The following is a 27,621-nucleotide window of genomic DNA, read 5'->3' on the forward strand; positions in this document are numbered from 1 at the left end:
AAGTGGCTAAAACAATGGTGTAGAATGGCGAACTCGTTTCGCTATTGCCAGCAGCTTGAGCCTCGGGAGTGCTAATCAAAATTCACATGCAAAACTTCCCGATAGATTTAACAGTTTTGTACTGTTAAGCAGGGGTTCTCGCCATGTGAATGATCCACTACTGTGCCGAACAAAACGGAGACAGTTTTCTTTTAAAGTCCAGAGCAGATGAGAGCCATAAGGAGACAGAGGGTTTCATTTACTCTCAGGACACGATTGTGCCAGTGAACTAATGAGTCTCTTGGACCTTATGTTGCTCTGGCTTCAATGGAGGCGCGACTCTAATGGGCATGTAGTACTTCCTATCTGTCAAGTGTCTGGACAATGGGCCCCTCGAATGGATGAGAGAGATCTGGCAAGAAAAAGAGGTCAGTGTTGTACCTAGCACAGGCAGGAAACCTGGCTAATTAATGTATTTCCAACTATAGCAAAACAAAAGATCACACAGAGAAATGTTAATTTTATTACAGAAACTCTTAGCCTGTGGCTGAAGCACAGTTAACAAATTATTGAAATTCCATAGGCAAAAATCCTCCTCCTTTTCCCAATACACTAAAATATTTATAAAGGTCATTATTTAAAACAATACGTAGTTTTGGTGTTGTAATTTGCTTTTATTTCCCCCTTCAGTAAAGCTCACTGATGTAGAAATATTTTTGGACAATTATGAAGTGAATGCTGAAAGTTAGTGTCAGCACTACCTAATCTTAACAATCAGCCTTTTTAAAGGTAGTGTAATGTTGAACTAAACTTGAAAAAATCTCGCTGCTGTATTAAATTGGAGAACTAGAGAATACAAATGTTTATTCAAGCTACAGAGCTCGAGTTACACTCCATCTGAAACTAAGAGCAAATACTGCCACCTAGATACATTCTGATGCTTTGGTTAACTAGATGCTGGCTTATCCTACTTTTTGAAAAATGGCAACAATAGCAGACAATAGTGGCTTCGTATAACAAAAACACGATGAATGATAGTCACTGAAAAATTCATATAAATATAATTTCAATATAATTTGAAGCTTTGAAAAAAGGTATTTGTGTTTTGACAAATAGCAATGCTTAAGCCTTTATTCAAACCTATAAATGCAGAATAACTATTAGAAATAGGGGAAAACTTTATAAAACATAAAAAATAAAAGCTGCATGATCCTGAGACCTGTGAGGAAGTAAATGTGGAGGTGATATCAGTAAGACTTTTAACTTTCTTCTTTTATCAGATGACTTTTTTCTGAGTTTGAGAAGAAGAAGGGATTGTTCAACACTCTCAAATGAAAACACAAATAAGTTTTGGTTTAATAAGTAAAATAAGATCACTTAATAAACAATGTTTTAAAAAGAGCATTTAATTATAATCTGTTCTGATTCACCTCCTAGCACACAAAGCAAACCAATTTCCCCTGGCTTTTATTTCTAACAGAAAAAAAAAAAAAAATTGGCCTTTTTATTCCAGACTGGGATCCAAAATGTTATGTACTGTATTCCAGGATCATTTCTTGGGTTTAGAGAGATTTTTATCATCTTTGGACTGTTGCTCCTCTTCAAATCTCATTTTGTTTTCCTTTGTTACTCTTAGAATAGTTTCAATATCAGCAATGGTGGTCTGTAAGTAAACAGTAAAGACAATATTTATTACTTAAAGACCTCTTACAATCCCTCTCCCCCAAGCATCTGGTCCTTTTGGGAGTTCACCATGGTTTAGACCAGTTCTATTCAGAATACATTCTACCGACTGGCATTTGTCTACAGATTATGGCTTACCAGTCTTGCTGAAATGAGTAAAAAAATTGAGAGTATGGCTCAAGCCTGTAATCCCAGCACTTTGGGAGGCCGAGATGGGCGGATCACGAGGTCAGGAGATTGAGACCATCCTGGCTAACACGGTGAAACCCCATCTCTACTCAAAAATACAAAAAACTAGCCGGGCGAGGTGGCAGGCTCCTGTAGTCCCAGCTACTTGGGAGGCTGAGGCAAGAGAATGGGGTAAACCCAGGAGGCGGAGCTTGCAGTGAGCTGAGATCCGGCTGCTGCACTCCAGCCTGGGTGGCACAGCGAGATTCTGCCTCAAAAAAAAAAAAAAAAAATTGAGGGTAAGAATTTGGAAAATTTTTTAGAATTTTTATGCCTATTACGTCTAATAATAAAAACATTGGGCTTCTCAATTGTACGTCTTTAATTTTTTTCATCGTATTTTTCTAGTAATTAAATTTTCTTCTATTTTGTTAAAAAATATTGATCCATGATAGATCAAAACAAAACAAAACAAAAAAACAAATAGTTCCTTATTATGGATAATTTGAGAAACATTGGTCTAGTCACCCTAAAATGAGGGCTAGTAGGCTGATGGGAGGGTTTCTTTCCATTGGTTGCTGGGAAGAAAAAAATGACACCTTCCCATTTACTTTATTTATATTTTATTGAGGTATAATTCCCATACCATAAAATTCACCCTTATGAAGCATACAATTCAGTGGTTTTTAGTATATTTGCAAGTAACCATCACCACTATGCAATTCCAGAACATTTTCATCATCCCAAACAGAAACTCTGTCCCCATTAGCAGTCACTCCCCATTTCATCCCACTCCCTCAGCCCCTGGCAACCACTAATCTATTTCTGTCTCTATGGATCTACCTCTTCTGCACATTTCATATAAATGAAACCATACGTTATGTGACCTTTTGTGAATGGCTTTTTACCTAGCATAATGTTTTCAAGGTTCATCCATGTTGTAGCATGGATCAGTACTTTATTCCTTTTATAGAGCTGAATAATATCCCATTATATAAAATATTATCCATAGAATATAATAAAATTCACTTATTTCTTAGTCGATGGACATTTGGGTTGTTTCTAATTTTTTGCTATTATGAATATTCTTTCTATTAATATTAATGTACACGTTTTTGTGGGAACATGTTTTTAATATTCTTAGACATATACTTAGAAATGGAATTGCTGGGTCATATGGTAATTTTACACTTTTTTTTTTATAAACTGCCAAACTTTACATATCTGTGATACCATTTTTAATTCTTATCAGCAATATAAGAGGGTTTTGGTTTCTCCATATCCTCACCAACACTTGTTATTGCCTTTTTATTTAACTGTAGCCATCTTATTAGGTATGAAAGGTTTCATTGTGGCTTTGATTTCCATAACATGATGTTGAGCATTCCTTCTTATTGGCCATTCGTACATCTTTTTTTTTTTTTTTTTTGAGACAGGGTCTTGCTCTATCACCCCAGCTGGAGTGCAGTGGTGTGATTATGACTCACTTCAGCTTTGACCTTCTGGGCTCAACCAATCCTCCCCTCTCAGGCTCCTGAGCAGCTAGAACTACAGGTGTGTGCCACCATGCCTGGCTAACTAAAAATTTTTTTTTGTGGAGATGAGGTCTTACTATGTTGCCTGGACTAGTCTCAAACTCCTGGCCTCAAGTGATCCTCCTGCTTCAGCCTGCCAAAGTGCTGGGATTACAGGTGTGAGCCACTGCACTTGGCCTGCGTATCTCCTCTGAAGAAATGTCTATTCAAATCCTTTGCTCGCTTTTAAAATTGGATTATTTGTCCTTCTGTAGTTGAGTTGTAAGAGTACTTTGTATATTATGAATGCTATGCCTTACCAGATATATGATTTGCAAATATTATTTCCCTTTCTGTGGGCTGTCTTATTACTTTCTTGATAGTGTTCTTTGATGCACGAAGTTTTAAATTTTGATGAAGTCTGATTTATCTATTTTTACTTTGGTTGCTTGTGCTTTAGGCACCATGTCTAAGAAACTATTGCTAACCCCAGGTCATGAAGGTTTATATGTATGTTTTTTCCTGAAAGTTTTACAGTTTTAGCTCTTACATTTAAATATTTGATCCATTTTAACTTAATTTTCTTTTTTTTTCTTTCTTTTTCTTTTTCTTTTTTTTTTTTTTTGAGATGGAGTCTCGCTCTGTCGCCCAGGCTGGAGTGCAGTGGTACAATCTCGGCTCACTGCAACCTTTGCCTCCTGAGTTCAAGTGATTCTCCTGCCTCAGCATCCTGAGTAGCTGGGATTACAGGTGCACGCCACCATGCCTGGCTAATTTTTATATTTTTAGTAGAGACGGGGTTTCACCATGTTGGCCAGGCTGGTCTTGAACTCCTGACCTCAGGTGATCCACCTGCCTCGGCCTCCCAAAGTGCTGGGATTACAGGCGTGAGCCACCACGCCCAGCCCATTTTAACTTAATTTTTATATATGATGTGAGGTAGAGGTCCCACTTAATATTTGCATGTGCCATTTATTTAAAAATTATTTGTTCTCCATTGAATTGTTTCAGCACCCTTGCCAAAAATTATTGGCCATTATGTATGGGTTTATTTCTGACTCAATTTTATGCCATTGATCTATATCTCTGTTCTTATGTCAGTACCACACTGTCTTGATTACTGTAGCTTTGTAGTAAGTTTTTAAATTCAGAAGTGCGAGTTCTCCAACTTTGTTCTTCTTTTTAATATTATTTTGGTTATTCTGGGCCTCTTATGTTTCCACATTAATTTTAGGATCATCTGGTCAATTTCTGCAAAAAAAGCCAGCTGGGATTTTGATAAGAATTATATTGAATCTATAGATCAATATGGGAATATCAGCATCTTAGCAGTGTTGACTTCTATTGGATGAATACAGACTACCTTTCTGTTTATTTAGGTCTTCTTTAATTTCTTTCACCCATGTCTTGTAGTTTTCATTGCAAAAATCTTGCACTTCTTCTGTTAAATTTATTCCTGGCCACGCGCAATGGTTCACGCCTGTAATTCTAGCACTTTGGGAGGCTGAGGCAGGCAGATCATGAGGTCAGGAGTTTGAGGTCAGCCTCACCAACATGAAACCCCGTCTCTAATAAAAATATAAAAATTAGCTGGGCATGGTGGTGCGTGTCTGTAATCCCAGCTACTCAGGAGGCTGAGGCAGCAGAATTGCTTGAACCTGGAATGCAGAGGTTGCAGTGAGCCGAAATCGCACCACTGCACTCCAGCCTGGGCAACAGAGTGAGACTCCGTCTCAAAAAAGAAAAAAAGTTATTCTTAAGTATTTTATTCTTTTTGATGCTATGTAACTTGAATTTTTTTAAAAAAATATTTTTGCATTATTCATTACACAAATACAATTGTCTTTTGTATACTGATTTTATGTCCTATAAACTTGTTGATGGGTTCTTTAGGATTTTCTTTTTCTTTTCTTTCGTTCTTTCTTTCTTTTTTTTTTTTTTGAGACTAGGTCTTGCTCTGTCACCCAGGCTGGAGTGCAGATCATGGCTCACTGCAGCCTCAGCCTACCCTACTCAAGCCATCTTCCCATCTCAGCCTCCTGAGTAGCTGGGACCACAGGTGTGTGCCACCACACCTGGCTAATTTTTTATTTTTTAGATAGGGTCTGCCTATGTTGCCTAGGCTGGTTTCAAACTCCTGGATTCAAGCAATCCTCTTGCTTCATAGAATTTTCTATTTACAAAAATTTGCCATTTGCAAATAGAGATACTTTTACTTTTATTTCTTCTTCTTTTCTCCTCCTTCTTCTTAGTAGAGATGAGGTCTTGCTGTGTTGCCCAGGCTGGTCTCAAACTCCTGAGTGCAAGTAATCCTCCCACCTTGGCCTCCCAAAGTGGTGGGATTACAGGTGGGGCCATTGCACCCAGCATGTTTTATTTCCTTTTCTTGCCTAATTTCCCTGTCCAGAACCTCCAGTACAATGATGAATAGAGGTGGCAAGAACAGACACCCTTGTCTTGTTCCTAATCTTTGCAAGAAGGCTTTTGGTTTTGCAACATTAACTATGATGTCAGCTGTGGTTTTTTGGTAGATGTCCTTCTGAGGTTGAGGAAGTGACCTTCTATTTTTACTTAGTTGAATGTTTTTATCAGAAAAGAATGTTAAATTTTGTTAAATGCATTTTCTGCATCATCTTCCTTTTGTTTTTATTCTACTCTCATCACCCAGACTCACTGCAGCCTCAACTCCTGGGCTCAAATGATTCTCCCACCTCAGCCCCCCAAGTAGCTGTGACTACAGGCATGAGCTACCACACCTGGATAATTTTTGTAATTTTTGTAGAGATGGGGTTTCACCATGTTGCCCAGGCTGGTCTTGAACTCCTGGATTCAAGTGATCTGCCCACCTCAGCTTTTCAAAGTGCTGGAATTACAGGCATGAGCCACTGTGCCCAGCGACATCACCTTCCATTTTTATTTAGTTATTGTATTCCATTTATTTTTTGTTATTGTACCTATATTACTGAGATTGAAAGTTTTTGCCTTTAGACCTAACATGAGTAAAAATCAAGAAAACAATCATTCATATGAGAAGGCTAGAAACCATGACATAATTAAAAGCTACCTGAGAACATCTGACTTTTGATGATTTTGAAAGTCAGAGAAAGGACAGAGAAATAGCTTTCATTTTACCAAGGGCGGTTGACTCTGCCAACAGCAAGACAAGCTCAGAATCAACTTAGTCTGAATGCATTTGAGGTTAAAGCATCTGATTCTGATTATTAGCTATATTTGGACAGGCTGAATGGATCAAATGCAGAGAGGCTCCAAGTTTTGCACATGGTACTAACAGATAAGATGATGCTACTAGCTAGCAGGAACTTAAAATGTAAATGACAGGCTGGGCAAGGTGGCTCATGCCTGTAATCCCAGCACTTTGAGAGGCCAAGGCAGATAATCCCTTGAGCTCAGGAGCTTGAGACCAGCCTAGGCAAGACAGTGAGATATCCCATCTCTGAAAAAAACAAAAACAAAAACAAAACAAAACAAAACAAACAACAGTAAATGATGAGCATAGATCCTTTAGGACCAGTGAACACTGATGTAACATTTGGTCTATCTTTTTTGAATCTTCTCAATCATGTTGTAGGGAAAGCAGTGGTCATTCTTCCAGCTCATAAAATCATGTTGTTATTGTTACTGTTACTAAAGGAGTTAGGTCCTAGCTTGTATTAAAATTACATTTCTATTAAGCTTTTGTTGGACTTTCCATTTAGGAGAAAAACCACATGCAGTTTCTGATTATGTCCTTTGAATTAATGAAGGTCTAGGCTGGGAATCAGATTCATACCTTGCTGTTCAATACCACGTGATCATCTCTGTTCGGATAGTGTTTCAGAAACTCCCGTACAGACCTTGTTCCTGTAGTTTAGAGTTTGGAGACTTCTAGTCAATTATATACAATTGGATTTGATGGACCAACATCTTTAAAGGTCATAAGGAGGCTTCTAAAGGTTAGTAGTGAAATAATCCAACCCATGTTGGAGAAACGGGTGGGGTAGATGGCCCACATACATGCTATATTTTCTGCTTCTCCCTAACACACATTGCTTTCTCAGGTCTTAGAACTTCTCTGGCTCTAGAAACTAGGGCTTCCCAGGAATCACTAGTCAGACCTTGTATTATCTGGAATATAGATAGATAACATTCACAGTTTTTGGTTGTGACAATCTCTGTTTTGGTTCCATTGTGACATTTCAGACTCACGTCCAACATAAGAAAGCTCTGCTATCTTAGGTGCTGGGGTTTGAAAATGGCAGCAAGTTAAAAGTCAACTCTATTTCAAATAAAAAGTTTCAAACCATTAAATTTAACTAACGGCTTCAGTGGGAACCTTACAGTATTGACCCTGCACACTGTAAAATATGTACTGCTTACAATAAAAAAAAGATGGTTTAGCACTTGTTTACAATACAGCATGAGGTATTTTCAGCTCTTGTATAGAAATTAACCAGAATCGTTAGTTAATTAACACCTCACCTTAAAATTGGTCTCGCCTTGCATATTAGGTGCTGATATTTCTTGATGGATGATGAAGAGATTGCGAGCAAAGGTCATGAGGACCCCCTGGAGATCCTCGCCGATTGTTCTGTTAATGATATCCAAACAAATGAGTTTACCAACGATTCCCCTCACATGCTTAAAAACAATCGCCCTCTCATTTGTGCCTGTCTGGTGATGGAATTTAATGAGTATTTTCAATCTCACAAGGTGGCAATCTTCAGGGAGATATGAAAGATAAGACTCCATTTTAACTTGTCAACAAAAAGGATTTGCCTAATAAATATTTTTTATTAATCAACTTAGCAAAATATAGCAATAGGGTCGGTCATTTCTAGTAAAAGTCTACTACTGAGCTAGGATGTTGTACGAGTTCCTTTTAAAAATGGTTTAAGTTACTTTAGGAGAATGTCACTAAGTGTGATCCTTGCTGAATGATTTCCTTGTCTATGGAGACATTTGCATCTCAGTATTCTAGAGACTTTTGTCTGGGGTTTATTTTCTATTTCATGTGTACAAGTGATTCCTACCACTTAATGAGAGTGTCCTGCCTATTGTCAGAGGAGAATGTGCCCTGTTCATGAACAGCCGTCTTTATAAACCTGAACATCCACTTTAAGATTTCAGAGACAACTTGCAAACTATCCTGTAGCATTATAGGGCTCCCTATACAAGGTAGTCACTCAGCGTAGGCTTTGTGGTGTAGTGAAAAGAACACTAACTTCAGGATCAGGAGACAGACCACATACTGTGTGACCCAAGCAAATCATTGTCCCTCTCTAAGCCTCAGTTTCCTGTCTATGAGGATCAGTTAATTCTGAGGCCCTTCTGTGTTCTAACATTCTCTGGTTCTATGACTGCAGTTAGGGATGAGAATAAGATGGGCAGAAAACAATAGAAAAGGACTAAAGGCTTTCGAGAGGTCCATGTCAACTGTGGCCTCCCTGAAGGATGCGTGAATAGTAATAACCATCTAGAAGGTACACCAATAGGACTATTTCTACCATTGAAACTAGCCTGCAGGTCAAGGCATCTTTGCCTGAAATCTCACGTGCAGGTGTAGGGACAGCTGGGCAAGTTCCTTTTGGTAACCAGTCTAATTATTAATTCTGTAGGCTTCAGCATCAAATCCACCTTGCTGCTAGGTCAGTTTGATGACTGGGAGTTTCTCTGTTCATGAAACAGGGTCTTCTTCTATCTCCTACTTTCTGTGATGGTTTTCCTCTTGCCTGGTTCCTCTATGCCCGAGTACCCACCTGCATTGCTCTTCCTGTGGCCCATACCTCAGGAACTCTGCCTCTGCCTTGGTGATGCTACCCCTGTCTCATCCCATCAATTCCAGGACACAAGTCCTGCTCCTGAGTGTCAGCCTCTGCGGGGCTCTGCTGCCTGCTGAAAGGCTTTCCTCATGCCACCCCCTATCAGCCTGGGTCTCCAAAAGTGGCCTCCTCTCTGAGTGCCTCTGGTCAAGCTCCCCACGACCTAGCTCTCAGGTTGTCCCTTTACTCTTTGTGGTTGGAACTTTCCTGATGGTATGAGCTGGTTGCTTCTCAGGATGACCTCCAGGCACCTGAATCCTGGGTCCTGTGTTTGGCCTGTCTGGTTGCTCTTCTCCCATCACCCGAAGGGAGCTAACCCCTCCCAGCCTCATCCTATGTACAAAAGGGTTTGTCTGGTTCCAGTCCTGTCCCAGCTTCTCCTTTGCAGTTAATCTTTCATGCCAGCTGGTGCCCAGTAAGACAGAGTTCATATCTCTAGGTTCTGATTTCTAGTTCTTTGTACCTAACTAACCCATCTGTCTGAATTCCTGGGCTTAGAAATATACTTGGACCTTGAACGTTTCCTGCTTAATTAGATTCATAACTTGGGAAAATACACATTTCTTATTCCCATGCTTGCCAACTTCAAATCCAGATGACTGCTTGGTTCGCCTAGTACCGGTAATTCCTGCTGGTCTATGTTCTGCCCAGCTCTGACATCACCGTGTCGTTTGGGGAGAGTGAAATAGGAAGTATTTAATCTCTGATCTTCCAGCTACTAGTGAACTGCTGTCCCCCTTTCCTGGCTTGTCAGCCGTTGACATGCTAGACCACGTTTACCTGTTTACTTGTTTATGCCCACCCCTCTACAGTGGCAGCTTCCTGAGAGCAGGGCTCATTGCTGTTTCCCCAGCACCTAGAACTGTGCCTGGCACAGTAGATAAAATTCTTTCAAATTTTCTGGTAGGGAAAGATAGGGCAGGGAGGGAGCTGAGGGGCAGAAAGCCACTGGGAAGCAAGGGGCTGATCCTTCTCTACATATGCCCAGAGGCTCTGTTATCATTCTGGATGTGAAGGCCTGCGTAGATAAGATGAAGGCAAGCTTGTTGAGATATTATGGATTGAGGTCTCATTTCTGTTGCTATCAGGGCAGTGTGACAAACGGGTGAAGATTCCCTAGGGAAGTGACTTTCTTAACAAGACCCAATAAGTTTTGCATGTTTATGGGATCTTGGGGAAAGATTGAAACTCGAGGGGAGGACTCAAACAGCCAGCTTCCCTTCCCAGGTGATGGGAAGCATTTGAGACTGTAAGTGCCAGATTAAATTGTAGCCACATTCTAGTTCCAAAGGGGAAGGAACCAGAACATTTGCCTAAGTTCAAAAGGATCGATGAGGGTGAATATCACTGTATTGATAATGGTCTGTTATAGCTGACAATGCTTTGGCAGAACAAAGGACTATACTTTGGATAGGGAAGTTGAGGCCTGTCCTATGCAGCCATTTGCTTGTTGTAATGCGTACCTCTTTGGATCAGTTTCCAGGAGACTGACCATAGTAGGGTGGAGGGGAGGTTGGGGAGGGAAGGACTGAGGCCACATAGGAACATTAATGCTTAGTAGAGGAATTGGATCTTATTTGGTTAGTGTTTATGAGACCAGATCTTTGTGTATATGTTTCTGTGTGTTTCAGTGTGAGGCCACAATGTCTACACTGCTGTAGGTTACAAGGAAGAGAAATACAGGGCAGAGACAGTTTCCCAATTAGGTAGGATGACTTAAAGGTACCAAGTAACCATGTGCCAAGATACGAAATAAGAGATGACTCAAGGTTGTGGCTCTAAAATTCTGAGTCCCAGATAGGAGACAACTTTGCTAGGCTCCAAAATATCCCAGAGGGAAATCTGGGAGAAATGCGGAAGCCTCCGAGTGTTGCCAGCAGTCTGTGCTCAGCACATGCGTACCTTGAGAAGATTGCGCCTGGGATGAAACTGGATCTGAGGAGGAGCTACAGATCCTGCCTGTTGTGGGGACATCGTGTGAAGTCACCAGAGCACAGAGCACTTTTCTAAGTATGCCAGAATGACAACTGCCTTCCACAGTCAGGACAACTGAGCTGGGTCCCCATAGTGAGATCTGATGTGCCTTATCTGTGTATGCATTTGGGTATAATATGTTGTTAAGTCTAAACTTTACCCATCAATTTCAGATAATTAATCAATTATACTTATAAACCCCTATTGACACATCTAAAGTCATTTTATAAAATACCTAGGCCGGGCGCAGTGGCTCCTGCCTGTAATCCCAGCACTTTGAGAGGCCAAGGCAGGCGCATCACAAGGTCAAGAGATCGAGACCATCCTGGCCAACACGGTGAAACCCCATCTCTACTAAAAATACAAAAATTAGCTGGGCATGGTGGTGCATGCCTGTAATCCCAGTGACTCGGGAGGCTGAGGCAGGAGAATCGCTTGAACCCGGCAGGCGGAGGTTGCAGTGAGCTGAGATTGTGCCACTACACTCCAGACTGGGCGACAGAGCAAGGCTCCATCTCAAAAAATAAAATAAAATAAAATAAAAAAATACCTGAAGATCTAAATAAAGATAGACTTCTAATAAATCAGCATGTTGATTAAAATGCATGAGAAGCATCATTCTTGTTAGCTGTGATTGTCTATTTCCTTAGCTTGTTTCAACTCACAGATACACTTCATACTCACAACATTCCCAACTTGTGTCTCTTCATGTGCTCATATAATATAAAAACAGTTCCTTGCCTGTCCTGTAAAATTTCAATGGGGAGAAAAGAAATAGTATATTATCTCAGAAACAAAGTACAGAAAATGTTACTGGCACAGAAAGACTACTAAGATTGATTTGATTTGAAATCTAGAGCTACCTTCAGATATTATGAGAACACATTTGAAAAGGCTGTCTCAATTTGGAGTAAGTATGTTCTAGAAGAGTGCTTTTTGAGTATGATCCTCAGAACACCTGCATCAGAATCATCTAGTGTGCTTGTTAAAAAGGCATTTTCATGGGCATCATCCAAGCTCAGAAGACTTGGCAGGCAAGCTGTCTTTTACCTCACTTCTTGGATGATTCTTGTGTACATCAAAATTTGAAAACCACTGTTCTAAGAGTGATAGGTTAAAAACATACAGGGTAGGCTGGGCACAGTGGCTCACGCCTATAATCCCAGCACTTTGGGAGGCTGAGGCGGGACAATCGCTTGAACCCGGGAGGTGGAGGTTGCAGTGAGCCGAGGTCGTGCCACTGCACTCCAGCCTGGGTGACAGATGAGCACTTTGGGAGGCCGAGGCAGGTGGATCAAGAGGTCAGGAGTTCGAGACCAGCCTGGCCAACATAGTGAAACCCCGTCTCTCCTAAAAATAAAAAAAATTAGCTGGGCATGGTGGTGGGCACCTGTAATCCCAGCTACTTCAGAGGCTGAGGCAGGAGAATCACTTGAACCTGGGAGGCAGAGGTTTCAGTGAGCCGAGGTCATGCCATTGCATTCCAGCCTGGGCAACAAGAGTGAAACTCCGTCTCAAAAAAATTATATATATATATATATACACACACACACATATATACACTATATATATATATATGGTAGCAATTTGTTCTGTGGAAAGAAATTAGTACTTCAATGGGAAACTATATGTTGTCTATAGCAGGGGTCTTCAATCCCTGGGCTGCAGACTGGTACCAGATTGGTCTCAGATAGGTCTTTGGCCTGTTAGGAACCGGGCCACACAGCAGGAGGTGAGCAGCAGGCAAGCAAGCTTTACCACCGGAGCTCCATCTCCTGTCGGATCAGAGGTGGCATTAGATTCTCATAGGAGCAGGAAACCTATTGTTAACTGTACAAACAAGGGATCTAGGTTGCATGCTCCTTATGAGAATCTAACTGATGCCTGATGATCTGAGGTAGAACAGTTTCATTCTGAAACCATCATAATCCCTCTACCCACCTCCACGTCCATGGAAAAATCGTCTTCCATGAAACCGGTCCCTGGTGCCGAAAAGGTTGGGGGTTGCTGGTCTATAGCACTCCCTGCTGCCTTATCAGACTGATTCTACGGGAGATATTTTACAATTCTGTAAAGTGTAGGTAACTGATAGACAAGCAAATTCTGTCCAGTCTGATAAAGGCTGAGTTGATTTCCCTTTCCTGCTCTCTTGTGGAAAAACCTATTTTGCCTCCATTTGCTAATTTCAATATTCCTGAGCTATAAAGATGTCTGTTTTGGGATTCTCTTTTGAACCCGTTATAATATCTGCCTAGTTCCCTCTTTTTGTTTGTTTTGTTTTTTGGAGACAGGGTCTCACTCTCACCCAGGCTAGAGTTCAGTGACTCAATCACAGCTCACTGCAGCCTCGACCTCCCCAAGCTCAGGTGATCCTCCCACCTCAGCTTCCTGAGTACTGGGGACCACAAGCATATGCCACCACACAGCTAAGTTTTGTGTATGTTTTTCAGTAGAGATAGGGTTTTGCCATGTTGCTTAGGCTGGTCTTGAACTCCTGGGCTCAAGTGATCCTCCCAGCCTCATCCTCCCAAAGTACTGGGATTACAGGCATGAGCCACTGTGCCTGGCAATTCTTTCTGTAAATAAAATCTTTATCATGTGTTTATTTTTATATCTGTATGAGAGGCATGGCTTTACCTTTTTTTTTTTTTTTTTAAATTATCTTGTAACAGTTTTCTCCAAATAAATAAGAAGTAGGCCGGGCGCGGTGGCTCAAGCCTGTAATCCCAGCACTGTGGGAGGCCGAGACGGGCGGATCACGAGGTCAGGAGATCGAGACCATCCTGGCTAACACAGTGAAACCCCGTCTCTACTAAAAAAAATACAAAAAACTAGCCGGGCGTAGTGGCAGGCGCCTGTAGTCCCAGCTACTCGGAAGGCTGAGGCAGGAGAATGGCGTGAACCCGGGAGGCGGAGCTTGCAGTGAGCTGAGATCTGGCCACTGCACTCCAGCCTGGGCGACAGAGCGAGACTCCGTCTCAAATAAATAAATAAATAAATAAGAAGTAACCCTGGAGTTGTCCAACAGTGGAAATGACTGCCTTGTGAAGTTGTGAACTTCCCTTCACTGGAAAGCTCAAAAAAGGAAACTATATTCTGGGGCTTTGGTAAAAGAAATCACATGTCAGAATTATGACCACACTCATCAACTTCCCACTTTATCAGGAAATCTGAGCTTTGGGACAGACAGTGGACTAAACAGTGGCTGCCAACACTGGCTGCACATTAGAGTCATCTAATGCCTGGGCCCTACTTCCAGAAATACTGACTTATTTGGTCTTGGGTGGGCCATGGACGTAGGGCCATGCTGAGTCATATTGGAGCCCAAGGCAAAGGAAAAAATCAGTAATCTGGTCCTGTTTTCATTAAAAATGTTGATATTTTATTCATAATGAATTTTTTGCAGTAATGTTGATTGTTAAAATATTGCACTAAAATATTAGTTATCTTTATTAATGACGGTTTTGTGTATGTGTGTGTGTGGGTTTCCTTAAATTTTGTGCTCAGGAAGAGTGCCTCACTTGCCTTACCTTAATTGCAGCCCTGCATGGGCATCTGCATTCTTTTTTTTTTTTTTTTTGAGATGGAGTCTCACTCGGTCACCAAGGCTGGAGTGCAGTGGCGCGATCTTGGCTCACTGCAACCTCCACCTCCTAAGTTCAAGCAATTCTCCTTTCGCAGCCTCTCAAGTAGCTGGGACTACAGGTGCATGGCACCACACCTGGCTACTTTTTGTATTTTTAGTAGAGATGGGATTTCACCATGTTGGTCAGGCTAGTCTCAAACTCCTGACCTCAGGTGATCCACCTGCCTCAGCCTCCCAAAGTGCTGGAATTACAGGTGTGAGCCACCGTGCCTGGCTGGCATCTGCATTCTTTAAAGCTCCTCACTGAGGTCACTCATGGACAGCCAGGGTTGAGAACCACTGCCTAGTACATCTCTGGCATCCTTACTGTGCTGTCCAGTATGGTAGCCAATACCCACATGAGGCAACTGAGAAGTTGAAATGCTAGTAGTACAAATTGAGATGTGTCATAGCTTTCAAAGCCTTAGTACAAAAGAAGTAGGAGTATCTCAATAATTTTTATACCGATTACATGTTGAAATGTTCGATATACTGGATTAAATAAAATATATTTAAAAATTAACCTTACCTATTTCTTTTACTTTTAAAAAATGTTGCTTCAAGAAAATTTTGAATTCTAGCTGTGGTTTACATTAATGGTTTTCATTATAGTTCTATTGGACAGTGCTATTCTAGGGACCTATGGTTAACATAAATATAACAAATCCTTTCCAGTAAGTGGTTCCCATTTCATAAGTTTATACCCCTTTTAAAAAATAGTTCCATATTGAGAAGGAGCATCAGCAATGATCTGGCATCAAATCCCCATATGCAGAGCAAGTTCACAGAGGTTTCATTTCCAGGGATATGTGGGATGTTTAATGGATTTTTTTCCTGCTGGGAATAGAATGCTTGGTTGGCAGAGACTCCTTTCAGTACTTTAAAATTATGTTCCCAATTGTCTTCTAGCTTTCATAGATTATGTTGAAAACTGGCCAGGATGGGTGGCTCACGCCTGTAATCCCAGCACTTTGGGAGGCCGAGGTGGGCGGATCACGAGGTCAGGAGTTTGAGACCAGCCTGGCCAGCATGGTGAAACCCTGTCTCTACTAAAAATACAAAAAAAAAAAAAATTAGCCAGGCATGGTGCCACGCACCTGTTGTCCCAGCCACTCAGGAGGCTGAGGTAGGAGAATTGCTTGAACTTGGCAGGCGGAGGTTGCAGTGAGCCAAGATCACGCCAGCCCGGGAGACAGTGCAGGACTCCATCTCAAAAAGAAAGAGAAGAGAAGAGAAAAGAAAAGAAAACTTAGCTAGCAGTCTTATTGCTCATTTGAAAGTCAGGTAGTTATTTTCTAGCTACTTTTAAGATTTTCTGTTTCTTGGCCGGGTGCAGTGGCTCACGCCTGTAATCCCAGCACTTTGGAAGGCCAAGGCAGGCTGATCATGAGGTCAAGAGATCGAGACCATTCTGACCAACATGGTGAAACCCCATCTCTACTAAAAATACACAAACTAGCTGGGCACAGTGGCGCACGCCTGTAGTCCCAGCTACTCAGGAAGCTGAGACAGGAGAACTGCTTGAACCCGGGAGGTGGAGGTTGCAGTGAGCTGAGATTGCGCCACTGCACTCCAGCCTGGTGACAGAGCAAGACTCCGTCTCAAAAATAAAAATTAAAATTAAAAAAAGATTTTCTGTTGCTCTTCAATTTTCAGGAGTATAATCATGATGTGCCTAGGTGTGATTTTCCTTATATTTATCTTGCCTGAGGTTTTTAGTGCTTTTTGAATGAGGTTGGATATGTGTTTTGATGTCTTTCATTAGGTGTAGGAAATTCCCAGCCAGTATTTATATAAAATCACTCCCTCCTCTCCTTGTGGAACACTAATTGCAGGAAAGTTAAAGATTGTTTCCTCCATGTTGCATGTATCTCTGAAGCCTTTTTCTACATTTTCATCATTTTCTCCCTCTGTGTATAAGTTGGAATTTTTTTTCTACTGGCTTGTTTTCTAGTTCACTAATCATTTGTTCTGATAACCTATTAAATTCATATATTAAATTATTAATTTTGTCACACTAATTTTTGGTTCCAGAATTTCCATTTGGGTTAAAAAACTGATTCTAGGTCTTTGGTGACATGAACATATTACGAACATACATGTTTTCTTGAACATATTAGTCCTAGCTATTTTAAAGTCCCCGTCTTTAAACTCTATTCCTGCTGGGAATAGGATGCTCGGTTGGCAGAGACTTTTCTTTCAATACTTTAAAATTATATTCCCATTGTCTTCTAGCTTTCATAGATTGTGTTGAAAAGTGGCCGGGATCGGTGGAGTTATGAGTCACCTGTGGATCTTTTTCTATTTTTCCCCTTTGTTTTCAATGATTTGGTCCCTCTTTTAGTATACCTTATGGTTTTTTATTGGATGATGGTCATTAAAGATGGAAAATTGTAGCAGCTCTAGATAACATCTTCCTTCAAACAGAGTTAAATTTTTGTTTTTGGCAGACAAATAGAGTACTGACAGCTCATCTTGATGTATCAAGCATTTATTTTATTTTGTTTTGTTTTATTTTATTATTTTATTAATTTTTGAGATGGAGTCTCACTGTGTCACCCAGGTTGGAGTGCAATGGCATGATCTTGGCTCACTGCAACCTCCACCTGCCAAGTTCAAGCAATTCTCCTACCTCAGCCTCTTGAGTAGCTGGGACTGCAGGTGTGTGCCACCATCCCTGGCTAATTTTTTTTGTGTGTGTGTTTTCAGTAGAGACAGGGTTTCACCATGCTGGCCAGGCTGGTCTGGAACTCCTGACCTCATGATCCACCTGCCTTGGCCTCCCAAAGTGCTGGGATTATAGGCGTGAGCCACAGTGCCCGGCCCCTGATTTTATTTTATTTTTGTATTTAAAAGGTTTTTTTTTTGAGACCGAGTCTCACTCTGTCACCCAGGCTGGAATGCAGTGGCATGATCACAGCTCACTGTAGCCTCGAGTTCCCAAGCCCAAGAGATTCTTTCATCTCAGCCTCCCAAGTAGCCAGGATTACAGGTGTGTGCCACCATATCCTGCTAATTTTTGTATTTTTGGTAGAGACAGGGTTTTGCTGTGTTGCCCAGGCTGGTCTTGAACTCTTAGGCTCAAGCAATCTACCTACCTCAGCCTCCCAATCCCATGCCTGGGATTACAGGCATAAGCCACCACGCCTGGACTAAGGGTTGATTTTAGCTATTGTTGGACCTGGTCTATTTAAAGGTTTTCCCTCATGCTTTGTGTTTAGTTTTTTTCTGCTAGGAAAGTGTACTTACTCCTAGAGTTTGGTCCTTTAGCAGTCTCCACTGGAAACTTGAGGTGTTTATTAGGACCCTTTCAATTTAGCAGGCTCCAATCTCTTCCCAACAGCATGTGACTTTTGAAATATCTGCCAGATCTTTAGCCTCCCAGCTACTGTTACATTTTTCCCACAGATTTCTTGGAGTCTTGAGCTGTTCATTCCACCAGGTATGAGTCAATTAGGGGTTTAAATGGCATCCATACGTGAAATTTTTGGGCTCACTTCTCTTTGATCACCTTTGTTCTAGGATTTTGGATCTCAAGTCTCAAACAGTTTGATAGTTTTGAACTCCAGTCTCTGTCACCTCCCAACACTTTGGGAGGCTGAAGCGAGCGGATCACCAGGTCAAGAGATCAAGGTCATGAGGTCAAGAAAAAAATCTGTTTAGATTTATTTCCTAACACATTTTTAAATGTCCTTTAAAACTTGGGGGAATATGACACTCACCTTAGATGCTTCTGTTCTTTCTTTTTCTTTATTTTTTTTAGAGACGGAGTCTTGCTTTGTCACCCAGGCTGGAGTGCAGTAGCATGATCTTGGCTCACTGCAACCTCCACCTTCTGGGTTCAAATGATTCTTGTGCCTCAGCCACCAGAGTGTCTGGGATTACAGAGATGGGCCATCGCCCCCAGCTAATTTTTGTATTTTTAGGAGAGACGGGGTTTTGTTATGTTGGTTAGGCTGGTCTCAAACTCCTGGCCTCAAGTGATCCGCCCGCCTCGACCTCCCAAAAATGTTGGGATTACAGGCGTGAGCCACGGTGACTGGCCCTTCTGTTCTTTTAAGACTATTTTAGTTGCCCATCAATACCTTCAAGCAGTTGTTTTATATATATCTATCCAGCCTTTATAATCATTTTTAGTGAAAGAGTTAGTTGGTTGCAAGATACCTTGTCATAGTCAGAATGTCTAGATTTAGCAGGACATTTACAACTTTCTAAGAAAGGTGACCAGGAATATTCTTAGCCTTCATCCAGAGAAAACAACAGAAATGAAAGACTTACACAAAACTGTTTTCCCTTATCCCATAAAACAATTCCATATTTTATTTTACCTGTGAGAGATGTAAGAGTCTACCCGTAGGCAGCTACCAAAGTAAACCTCAATGTTAGCAACATTTTCCCCAGGCAACTGCAATCTACTTACATACCCCAGTATCTCCCTTGACAATATGCTCATGTGTTACTACCTGGCTATCAGATTCCCAATTGCTATCCTACTCAGGCCCGTTTCCCAGGTAGCATCTTAGGTTATAGATCTTTTTGTTTGCGTTTATCCATCTTTCTCCCTGCTCAATGATATTTAAAATTTTACTTCTGTGTAAAATTCTTTTCAAGCTAGTTATTAGAAAGCACCATAATACATAATTTTTTTACTAGTAAACTTGCAAAGTGATTTAACATTTTAAGTCTCAGCTTCCTCATTTACAATATCAGAATGAAAATGTCTACCTTTCAAAGTTATTGCAAGAATGAAACAAAATGTGTGAAAATATTTAACAAGGTATAAAATGCTATCAAACAGAAATAACTATGGGTGATCCATGATATCTCTAGATCAGGTCTGGCTCTCTTGATCTGAAAAGCCATGAACCAGAAAGAAAAAAAAACAAAAGTATCTATTCAGCCCTCACTATTCAAAAACTGGTGGAACAGGACTGGGTAACTGCACTAAATACTTCCATTTGGAAAGAGAAACAATGAGAGAGAAACAGAAGACAGGACTTTGTAGTAATTCTGATATCCCACTGGGCAGACATTTCCAGGGCCCCTATCCTTTGGGTGGAAAATGTTCCTTGATTAGCTCTGATCCCAATTACTTCATGAGCTTAGACACTATTCTTTGTGGTCCTTGACTCTGCCTTCTGAGATTTTATTTTTCATAATTGTCCTTGGGCCACATCTGAAGTGGATACTAAAGATTATATTTTCCTTAGCGATTTTTTAAGAGCTGGGATCTTGTCATGTTGCCCAGGCTGGTCTTGAACTCCTGGCCTCAAGTGAGCGGTCCTCCTGCCTCGACCTCTTGAGCAGCTAGGATTATAGGCACAAGCCATCCTTAGCAATTTTAAAACTTTCTCACCCACTTCCTGCCTGTAGATAGTTGAGGGCCCAAGGGTTGTTTAAAGTCTTAAGCAGCGACAGTCTATCCAGACAGATTTCTCTTGACGTTGAGTTCTTTAAAGAACTTAGTTGGTTTCTAATCTGTTTGATTTCAATCAACTACAAGTACCAATAGCTACAACATGGAGGTCTTTTGTAGATACTTCTTAAATTTTCTATATTTCTTTGCTTTTTTGCTTCTATGCCTCTCTCTTAATTTCAGTTATCTTAAGCCTATCAGGCTTCAGTAGGAGAGCTATACCCTTTTTCTTTTTACTCTTTTGTTCTGTTCTCTTTTTCCTGAGAGAGTCTTTCTAAATGAAAATATGTACTTGATATGGTTTGGCTGTGTCCCTATCCAAATCTCGTCTTGAATGTAGTTCTCATAATCCCCACGTGTCATGGGAGGAACCCAGTGGGAGGTAACTGAACCATGGGGGTGGTTACCCTTATACTGTTCTCATGATAGTGAGTTCTCACTCGATCTGATTATTTCATAAGGGGATGTTCCCCCTTTGCTCAGCACTTCTTTCTCCTGCCATCAGGTGAAGAATATGTTTGCTTCCCCTTCCGCCATGATTGTAATTTTCCTGAGACCTCCCCAGCCATGCAGAACTGGGAGTCAATTAAACCTCCTTCTTTTATAAATTACCCAGTCTTGGGTATTCTTCATAGCAGCATGAGAATGGACTAATACAGTACTGGATGCCGTAATCTTTGTTGGATTCATACTCTAAGATACTTTAATTCAGAGGTTTTAATAGTAGGTTATAGTCATGCCTTTAATTTTACTCATATTGCAAGGCTGAGTTTTAATTGACTTTGGTTGTGTAAATAAATGCCTCTTCAATTTTTAAAATTCTCATTTTTGAGGTTTAAAATCAGTTCAGCTTTTCCCATTTTGCAAAGTGCCGAATTTCTGGGATCTCTCTATTCCCTTTCATTTCTGCTTGCAAGATGTCTGATTCATTTAGACGCTCATAATTTTTGTATAATACCTTGCCAAATGCAGTCAGCAATGCCCAATATAAACCATTAACACTAACATTTCCAACTGTTTCTCCTAGAGCTGTAGGTACATTAGGTATATTATTTGCCTTCCAAGTAATTGCAGGTATCAATTTTGCCAAATATTTCACCACTTCATAACATGAATCGTCATCCTTCTGGTTTCCATTAACAGTTTCCCAGCCACTCATTGCCTGACCACCAAGCCCGTACCAAAATTTTAGGTTTCTGTTTTAGGAGCATCTTCTTTTGATATTAATTTCTGTATCAACCTGGTTAGGCTGGGTTATGTTGCAGTAATTCAACAAAATTACTGGTTGTTTCTAACAACGAAAGCTGCAGTTCTTGGTCCTGCTCCATTTCCTACATGGGTTGGCATGGGTCTTTGATCACTGTGAGTATGTGCAGGGACCCAGGCTGAAGGAGGCTCTGTCTCAAATGTGTTTCCATGATTTCCAAGGCAGGAAAAAGGATATGGCAACTCAGGAAGTGGCTCCTACAGGCTTCTGCATAACAAGGACACGTATTACCTCTGCTTATATTTCACTGGCCAAAGCAAGTTATGTGGCCATGCCCATCTTCAGGAGGAGGGCTGAGGAAATACAATTTCGTTATGTGCCTGGAAGGAGGAGAATCAGAATATTTGTGAGCAGCTCAGATGATTCCCACCATGGCAATACCCTGGCCAGAGGAAATGATTGCTGGTGACTGTGGAACTATTTAGGATGGTGGCACACTGCCTGTGTATGTGTGATACCAGCCCTGCCCCACACTGGTGCAGGCAGTAAACATGACGCCTTTCTCCATATGGCTTTCATTACAACTTCAGTTCATTAGGAAGTCAGTGGGGGTATTCTGTAGCATTAGAAAAATACCCGAATGAGATCCACCAAGTTGCTTACAAACTCAGCAATGCTCCCTTCCCATATGTGTCAAGGAAAAATAAACTCATAGAGTGATCTAATTTCCCCTTTTTTTTCCCTGGGACTTTGGACAAGAACATCATTTGAAAGTCTGTGATCATAATGGGAAGAAAAAATACTGCTGAGAATAAGGACTTTTGAGGATTCTTCTTTCGGTAGCACTGACAATGATGTGTTATTAATGTTACTTTCTTTTTCTGGAACGAGCACCCACATTAAACTCACCCAAGAGTGGGAGCAGGTTACTCTGGAATTTGGGTAAATGATCTTGTTTTTAGACTCAGCATAACCCAAAAAGGCAATAAAATTTTAGGGAAATTGCTAAACTTTCTTTTTCTGCTTTTTAATGTAGAGATAGTCATAGGGGCTATGAAAAGAAGTCTGTGTTTCTCCAGCTGAAGAATACGTAAGAGGTACCTAGAGGGGATATATTGGAAATAGATTCCAGAATTCTTATTGGACTGGGTTGGTAACATTTTAGAAATAGAGACAGTTGGTGGGAAACAGTCCTTAGGGGGAAAAAGGGCTTATATAGGGGACACCTTGTGTAAGACGAAGAATCATGCTTGACTTTGTAGACAATTATAGGTTCAAATGTCAGTTCCACAAAATTCCTGGCTGTATGACCCTGGGAAAGTGCTTAAAATCTTTAAGCCTAAAGTCCTCACTGTAATATGGTAGAAATAACACCTTCTGGCCGGGCGCGGTGGCTCAAGCCTGTAATCCCAGCACTTTGGGAGGCCGAGACGGGCGGATCACGAGGTCAGGAGATCGAGACCATCCTGGCTAACCCGGTGAAACCCCATCTCTACTAAAAAAAGTACAAAAAACTAGCCGGGCGAGGTGGCGGGCGCCTGTAGTCCCAGCTACTCGGGAGGCTGAGGCAGGAGAATGGCGTAAACCCAGGAGGCGGAGCTTGCAGTGAGCTGAGATCCAGCCACTGCACTCCAGCCTGGGCGACAGAGCGAGACTCCGTCTCAAAAAAAAAAAAAAAAAAGAAATAACACCTTCTTACAGGACAGGCATGAAGAATAAATGAGATAATGAAGTAAAGTGCTTAGCTCAGAGGCCAGTACGCAGTAGGCACTCCATAAATGCTGGTTCACCACTTACCATCCAAGAAAAGGCAATTAAGACAGCAAGTGAAGAGTCCTGAGCAGGGATGGAACCCAGGGTCTGAAAAGATGAAAACTCATCTCAGGAAAAATAAAGCAAAGATACTGCCGGAGAATTTCCAAAATGTTCAAATAGTCATGTGACTCTTTCTCAGATTTTTATGACTCAATGTCTTCCCTCTTTTCTTGTACGTCTTCTCTCTTTTTTTGTCCTTCTGTTTATTATCTGTGCCTTTTCTTTTTTCATTTCTTTTTTTTTTTTTTTTTTTGAGATGGAGTCTTGCTCTGTCGATAGGCTGGAGTGCAGTGGCGTGATCTCGGCTCACTGCACCCTCTGCCTCCCGGGTTCAAGCCATTCTCCTGCCTCAGCCTCCCAGGTAGCTAGGATTATAGGCGCCTGCCATCACACCTAGCTAATATTTGTATTTTTAGTACAGACGGGGTTTCACCATGTTGGCCTCGATCTCCTGACCTCGTGATCCGCTCGCCTCGGCCTCCCAAAGTGCTAGGATTACAGGCGTGAGATACTGCACCCGGCTTATCTGCTCCTTTTCTTTCTGATTATCCCCTCCTCCTCTTTCAGTGGATGCTCTGTCTCTGGATTTTCTCCTCTCTCTTTTCTTCTGTTATCTTTTTCTTCTTTGCATTGTTTCATCATCTATTGCCCTAATCTATATTTCTTCTTCTTTCTCATTTTATCTTTCATCTTTTTTTAAGTTGTTGTGCATGGGTGGCCTGGAGGTGAGTCTATGGAACTCTGCTGGAAGTGTCTTCGGTGCCCCGTCTGCCTTTTCTTTCTTTCTTTTTTTTTTTTTTTTTGAGACAGAGTCTCGCTCTGTGGCCCAGGCTGGAGAGCAGTGGCACAATCTCAGCTCACTGCAACCTCTGCCTCCTAGGTTCAAATGATTCTCCTGCCTCAGCCTCCTGAGTAGCTGGGATTACAGGTGCACGCCACCACGCTTGGCTAATTTTTAGTAGACATGGAGCTTCACCATGTTGGCCAGGCTGGACTCGAACTCCTGACCTCAGGTGATCCACCCACCTCGGCCTCCCAAAGTGCTGGGATTACAGGCATGAGCCACCGCACCTGGCCTCTGTCTGCCTTTTCTGTAGCTGTCTTAAGTGAGCTCCCTGACCCTCAGTGGAACCCTCTCCTCTGCGCCATCCACGTGCTTCCCCCGGCCTTAGCCATCTGTTTCCCCTATAAAATCTGCTCTTGGAAATAGATCCAATCAACTCAGAGACTAAGGAGTCTATAAAGTTTGGTGCTTTACTTACCCCAAGGGTACTTGAACTTCAGTCAAATACAAAGTCTTAAGCTCAAGAAATAAATCTCTAATAATAATTTCAGGCAATAGAAAGTAATGAAGCACTTTTGGCCGGAGGGGCGGGAAGGGCAGGAGACTGTCCCTGCCAAATATGCCTTTTTACAGAGTTGTTCTACTTTTGATATTTTAGGATAAAATAAAACAAATAGATTCAGATAAAGTTAGAGTTAGATTTAACCATCTTCTGGTATGTGGAAGTGTTTTGGTCTAATCAGTTTGGGGCTAAAAACTATTTAATTCCAAAGGGATTGTATGTAGCAGATGTAACAATTAATTTCAGGTAAATCAGTTCAATCTGGCTTCTTCATTCTCTCTTTATCAATTTTAATGTAATTTGCAAGGGGATCCAAACTCCACTTTACGTGTCTGCAAACAGCACGAATCCATCTAATCAAAGAGTCTCATGTGCCCTGACAGTGCCTGGCAGCCTGCTGGGGATTGCCAAGTGTCAGCCAGACCATTCTATTCACTTGGCCTCATGCTGAAGGTCTGCATGCTTTTAAAGAATGTATAAATTTTGGGACTGGGTGCAGTGGCTCACGCCTGTAATCCCAGCACTTTGGGAGGCTGAGGCGGGCGGATCACGAGGTCAAGAGATCGAGACCATCCTGGCCAACATGGTGAAACCCTGTCTCTACTAAAAATACAAAAATTAGCCAGGCATGGTGGCACGTGCCCATAATCCCAGATACTCAGGAGGCTGAGGCAGGAGAATTGCTTGAATCGAGGAGGCAGAGGTTGCAGTGAGCCAAGACTGCAGCATTGCACTCCAGCCTGGTGACAGAACGAGACTCTGTCTCAAAAAAAAAAAAAAAAAAGAAAAAGAAAAAGAAAAAGAAAAAGAAAAATAGAACTTATAAAATTTGATCCTTGAAAATTGTACTGGTCTCAAGTATATAGAATATAAGTTAATAAATGTAGAACTGAATATCTACAAATCAAAACATCCGATCGACTGGTTACTACTCAATTCTTATGTCATTATATATACCTTATATTTAATGTGGGAGATGAATATATTTTAAGATGTTTGAGGTGCTGTGAAGTGGGTCTTCCATAAGTAAGAGTGTACAGGGTTACTCAGGGTCTTAGAATGGCCCTGAGTGTGAGAGACTTGAAAATCTGAATCAAAGTGGAAAAACATGAAACTATTTCTCTGGAGTAACATGAGTCTCTAGGCACAAAATGGAGGTTCTGTTTTTGGCAGGAGACATTGCATTGCACTTGCCCCTAGTCAGCTACATCAGGATAAAGCAGCTATGCAGGGGCCCCTGGTATCATTGGAAATAGACCAAAAGTAGAGAAAATGGTTTTTATCAGCACTCTCTTCAGAAATAAATTATCATATGTTGGTAGGAGGATGCTACGGACTGAAATGTGTCCTAACCTCCCAAGTGACTGTATTGGAGGGCCTCTAAGGAAGTGATTAAGGTTAAATGAGGTTGTAGGCGTGGCGCTCTGATTAACGGAACTGGTACCTTGTAAAAGAGACAACAGCGATCTCTCTCTCTCTCTTTCCAATATGTGAGGACACCACAAGGAGGCAGCCATTTACAAGCCAGGAAGCAAGCCCTCACCAGGAACCAAATCTGCCAGTGCCTTGTCCTTGGACGTACCAGCTGCCAGACAGTGAGAAAACACATTTCTGTGGTTCAAGCCATTTAGCTTGTGCTATATTGTTATGGCAGCCCCAGCAGACTAAGACAGAAGCTATTCATTGATAAGCAGCTTTGGGTGGGATCAAGAAGCTCAGGGCCTGCTTCAGGATCATGAGGTGGTCCCCAAAATGCATCCTAAGTCTGGAGAGCTTGCATGGCTTCTGCTTTACCAAAGTGGGTGTGCAAGATTGGTGACGAAGTGGAACTTTCCAGGACTAAGTGCTACTTTCTGTGGAGTTGCGTATCTGCTCTTCCCCAAGCAGCAATCAGCCTTTCTCTACAGACACGTCAAACTAATATTAAAGAATATCTATTTGAAGGGGCACCAAATTATTAGCTACATAGATCACCCACAGGCATGCCTTTGGTCCACCCCTGGCCAACTGTAACCCTTCATACCTCCAGATCATAGCCAATGCCATGGGCCCTACAGATCTGGAGAAAAACGTAGTGGAAAACCAGTGAGAGATTGCTGTGTCTTAGCTGGGTGGTCATCACTGCATAACGACTGGTTGCCAGCGTCTGGAAAGGAGCACAACTGAATATTAAACAGATATTTAAATAAACTTATAATTTTTGAATACTTGTAGATTAACAAGAAAATTGCAAAGGTAATTCTGAGAGTTCCTATATCCCCCACACCCAGTTCTTCTATTGTTAACATCTTACATTGCTATGATACATTTGTCACAACTAAGGGAACAAATTGCTACATTACTTTTCATTTTTTGAGACAGGGTCTCACTGTCACCCAGGCTGGAGTGCAGTGGCGCAATCTGGGCTCACTGCAACCTGTGCCTCCTGGGCTTAAGTGATCTCCTGCTTCAGCCTCCCAAGTAGCTGGGACTACAGGTGTGTGCCACCACACATGGCTAATTTTATTATTTTTTGTAGAGACAGGGTCTCACTATGTTGCCCAGGCTGATCTTGAACTCCTAGCTCAAGCAATCTGCCAGCCTTGGCCTCCCAAAATGCTGGGATTACCGGTGTGAGCCACCACACCTGGCCCTACATTACTATTAACGTAAATCCATACTTTATTTCTATTTCATTCATTTTTCCCTAATTCCTTTCTTCTGTTTCAGGATCCCATCTAAGATACCACACCGTAACTAGTTGTTATCTTTCCTTAGGTTTCTCTGGGCTGTGACGGCTTCACAGACTTCCCCTGTGTTTGATGATCTTAACAGTTCTGAGGCGTAATGGGCAAGCATTTTGTGAAATCTCTCTCAATTTCAGTTTGTCTGATGTTTTTCTCTTGATTAGACTGTAGTAATGTGTTTTTGAGAGGAAGACCACATGGGCAAATTGCCATTTTCCTCACTTCGTATCAAGTGTAGATAGATGGTATCAGTATGACTTATCACTGATGACGTTAACCTTTATCACCTGGCTACAGTGGCTTTTGAAGTTTGTGAAAAAACTTTACAGGTTTCTCTGCTGTAAAGGTA

General features: G+C 41.5%; 1 protein-coding gene across 7 annotated transcripts in view; it reads right to left on the reverse strand.

Moving 5' to 3' along the window:
• Positions 1–1,092: 1,092 nt before the first annotated feature.
• IQCH (IQ motif containing H) overlaps positions 1,093–27,621 on the reverse strand; it is a 256,264-nt gene continuing 229,735 nt past the window's right edge. For 3 of the 7 annotated variants that reach the window (XM_033189642.1, XM_033189645.1, XM_033189641.1), the window contains 4 exons: positions 26,570–26,692; positions 11,822–11,883; positions 7,824–7,932; positions 1,093–1,642 (listed from right to left, as the gene is read on the reverse strand). In XM_033189642.1, the coding sequence (XP_033045533.1) occupies positions 1,529–1,642; positions 7,824–7,932; positions 11,822–11,883; positions 26,570–26,692 (408 nt within the window). In that variant the 3' untranslated portion in view covers positions 1,093–1,528. The remainder of the gene's footprint in view (positions 1,643–7,823; positions 7,933–11,821; positions 11,884–26,569; positions 26,693–27,621) is intronic. The other 4 variants (XM_033189647.1, XM_033189644.1, XM_033189648.1 and 1 more) reach the window with 2 other exon arrangements.

The sequence above is a fragment of the Trachypithecus francoisi genome, unplaced genomic scaffold, assembly GCF_009764315.1.
Source record: "Trachypithecus francoisi isolate TF-2019V2 unplaced genomic scaffold, Tfra_2.0 Lachesis_group3, whole genome shotgun sequence".
Classification (NCBI taxonomy): Eukaryota; Metazoa; Chordata; class Mammalia; order Primates; family Cercopithecidae; genus Trachypithecus; species Trachypithecus francoisi.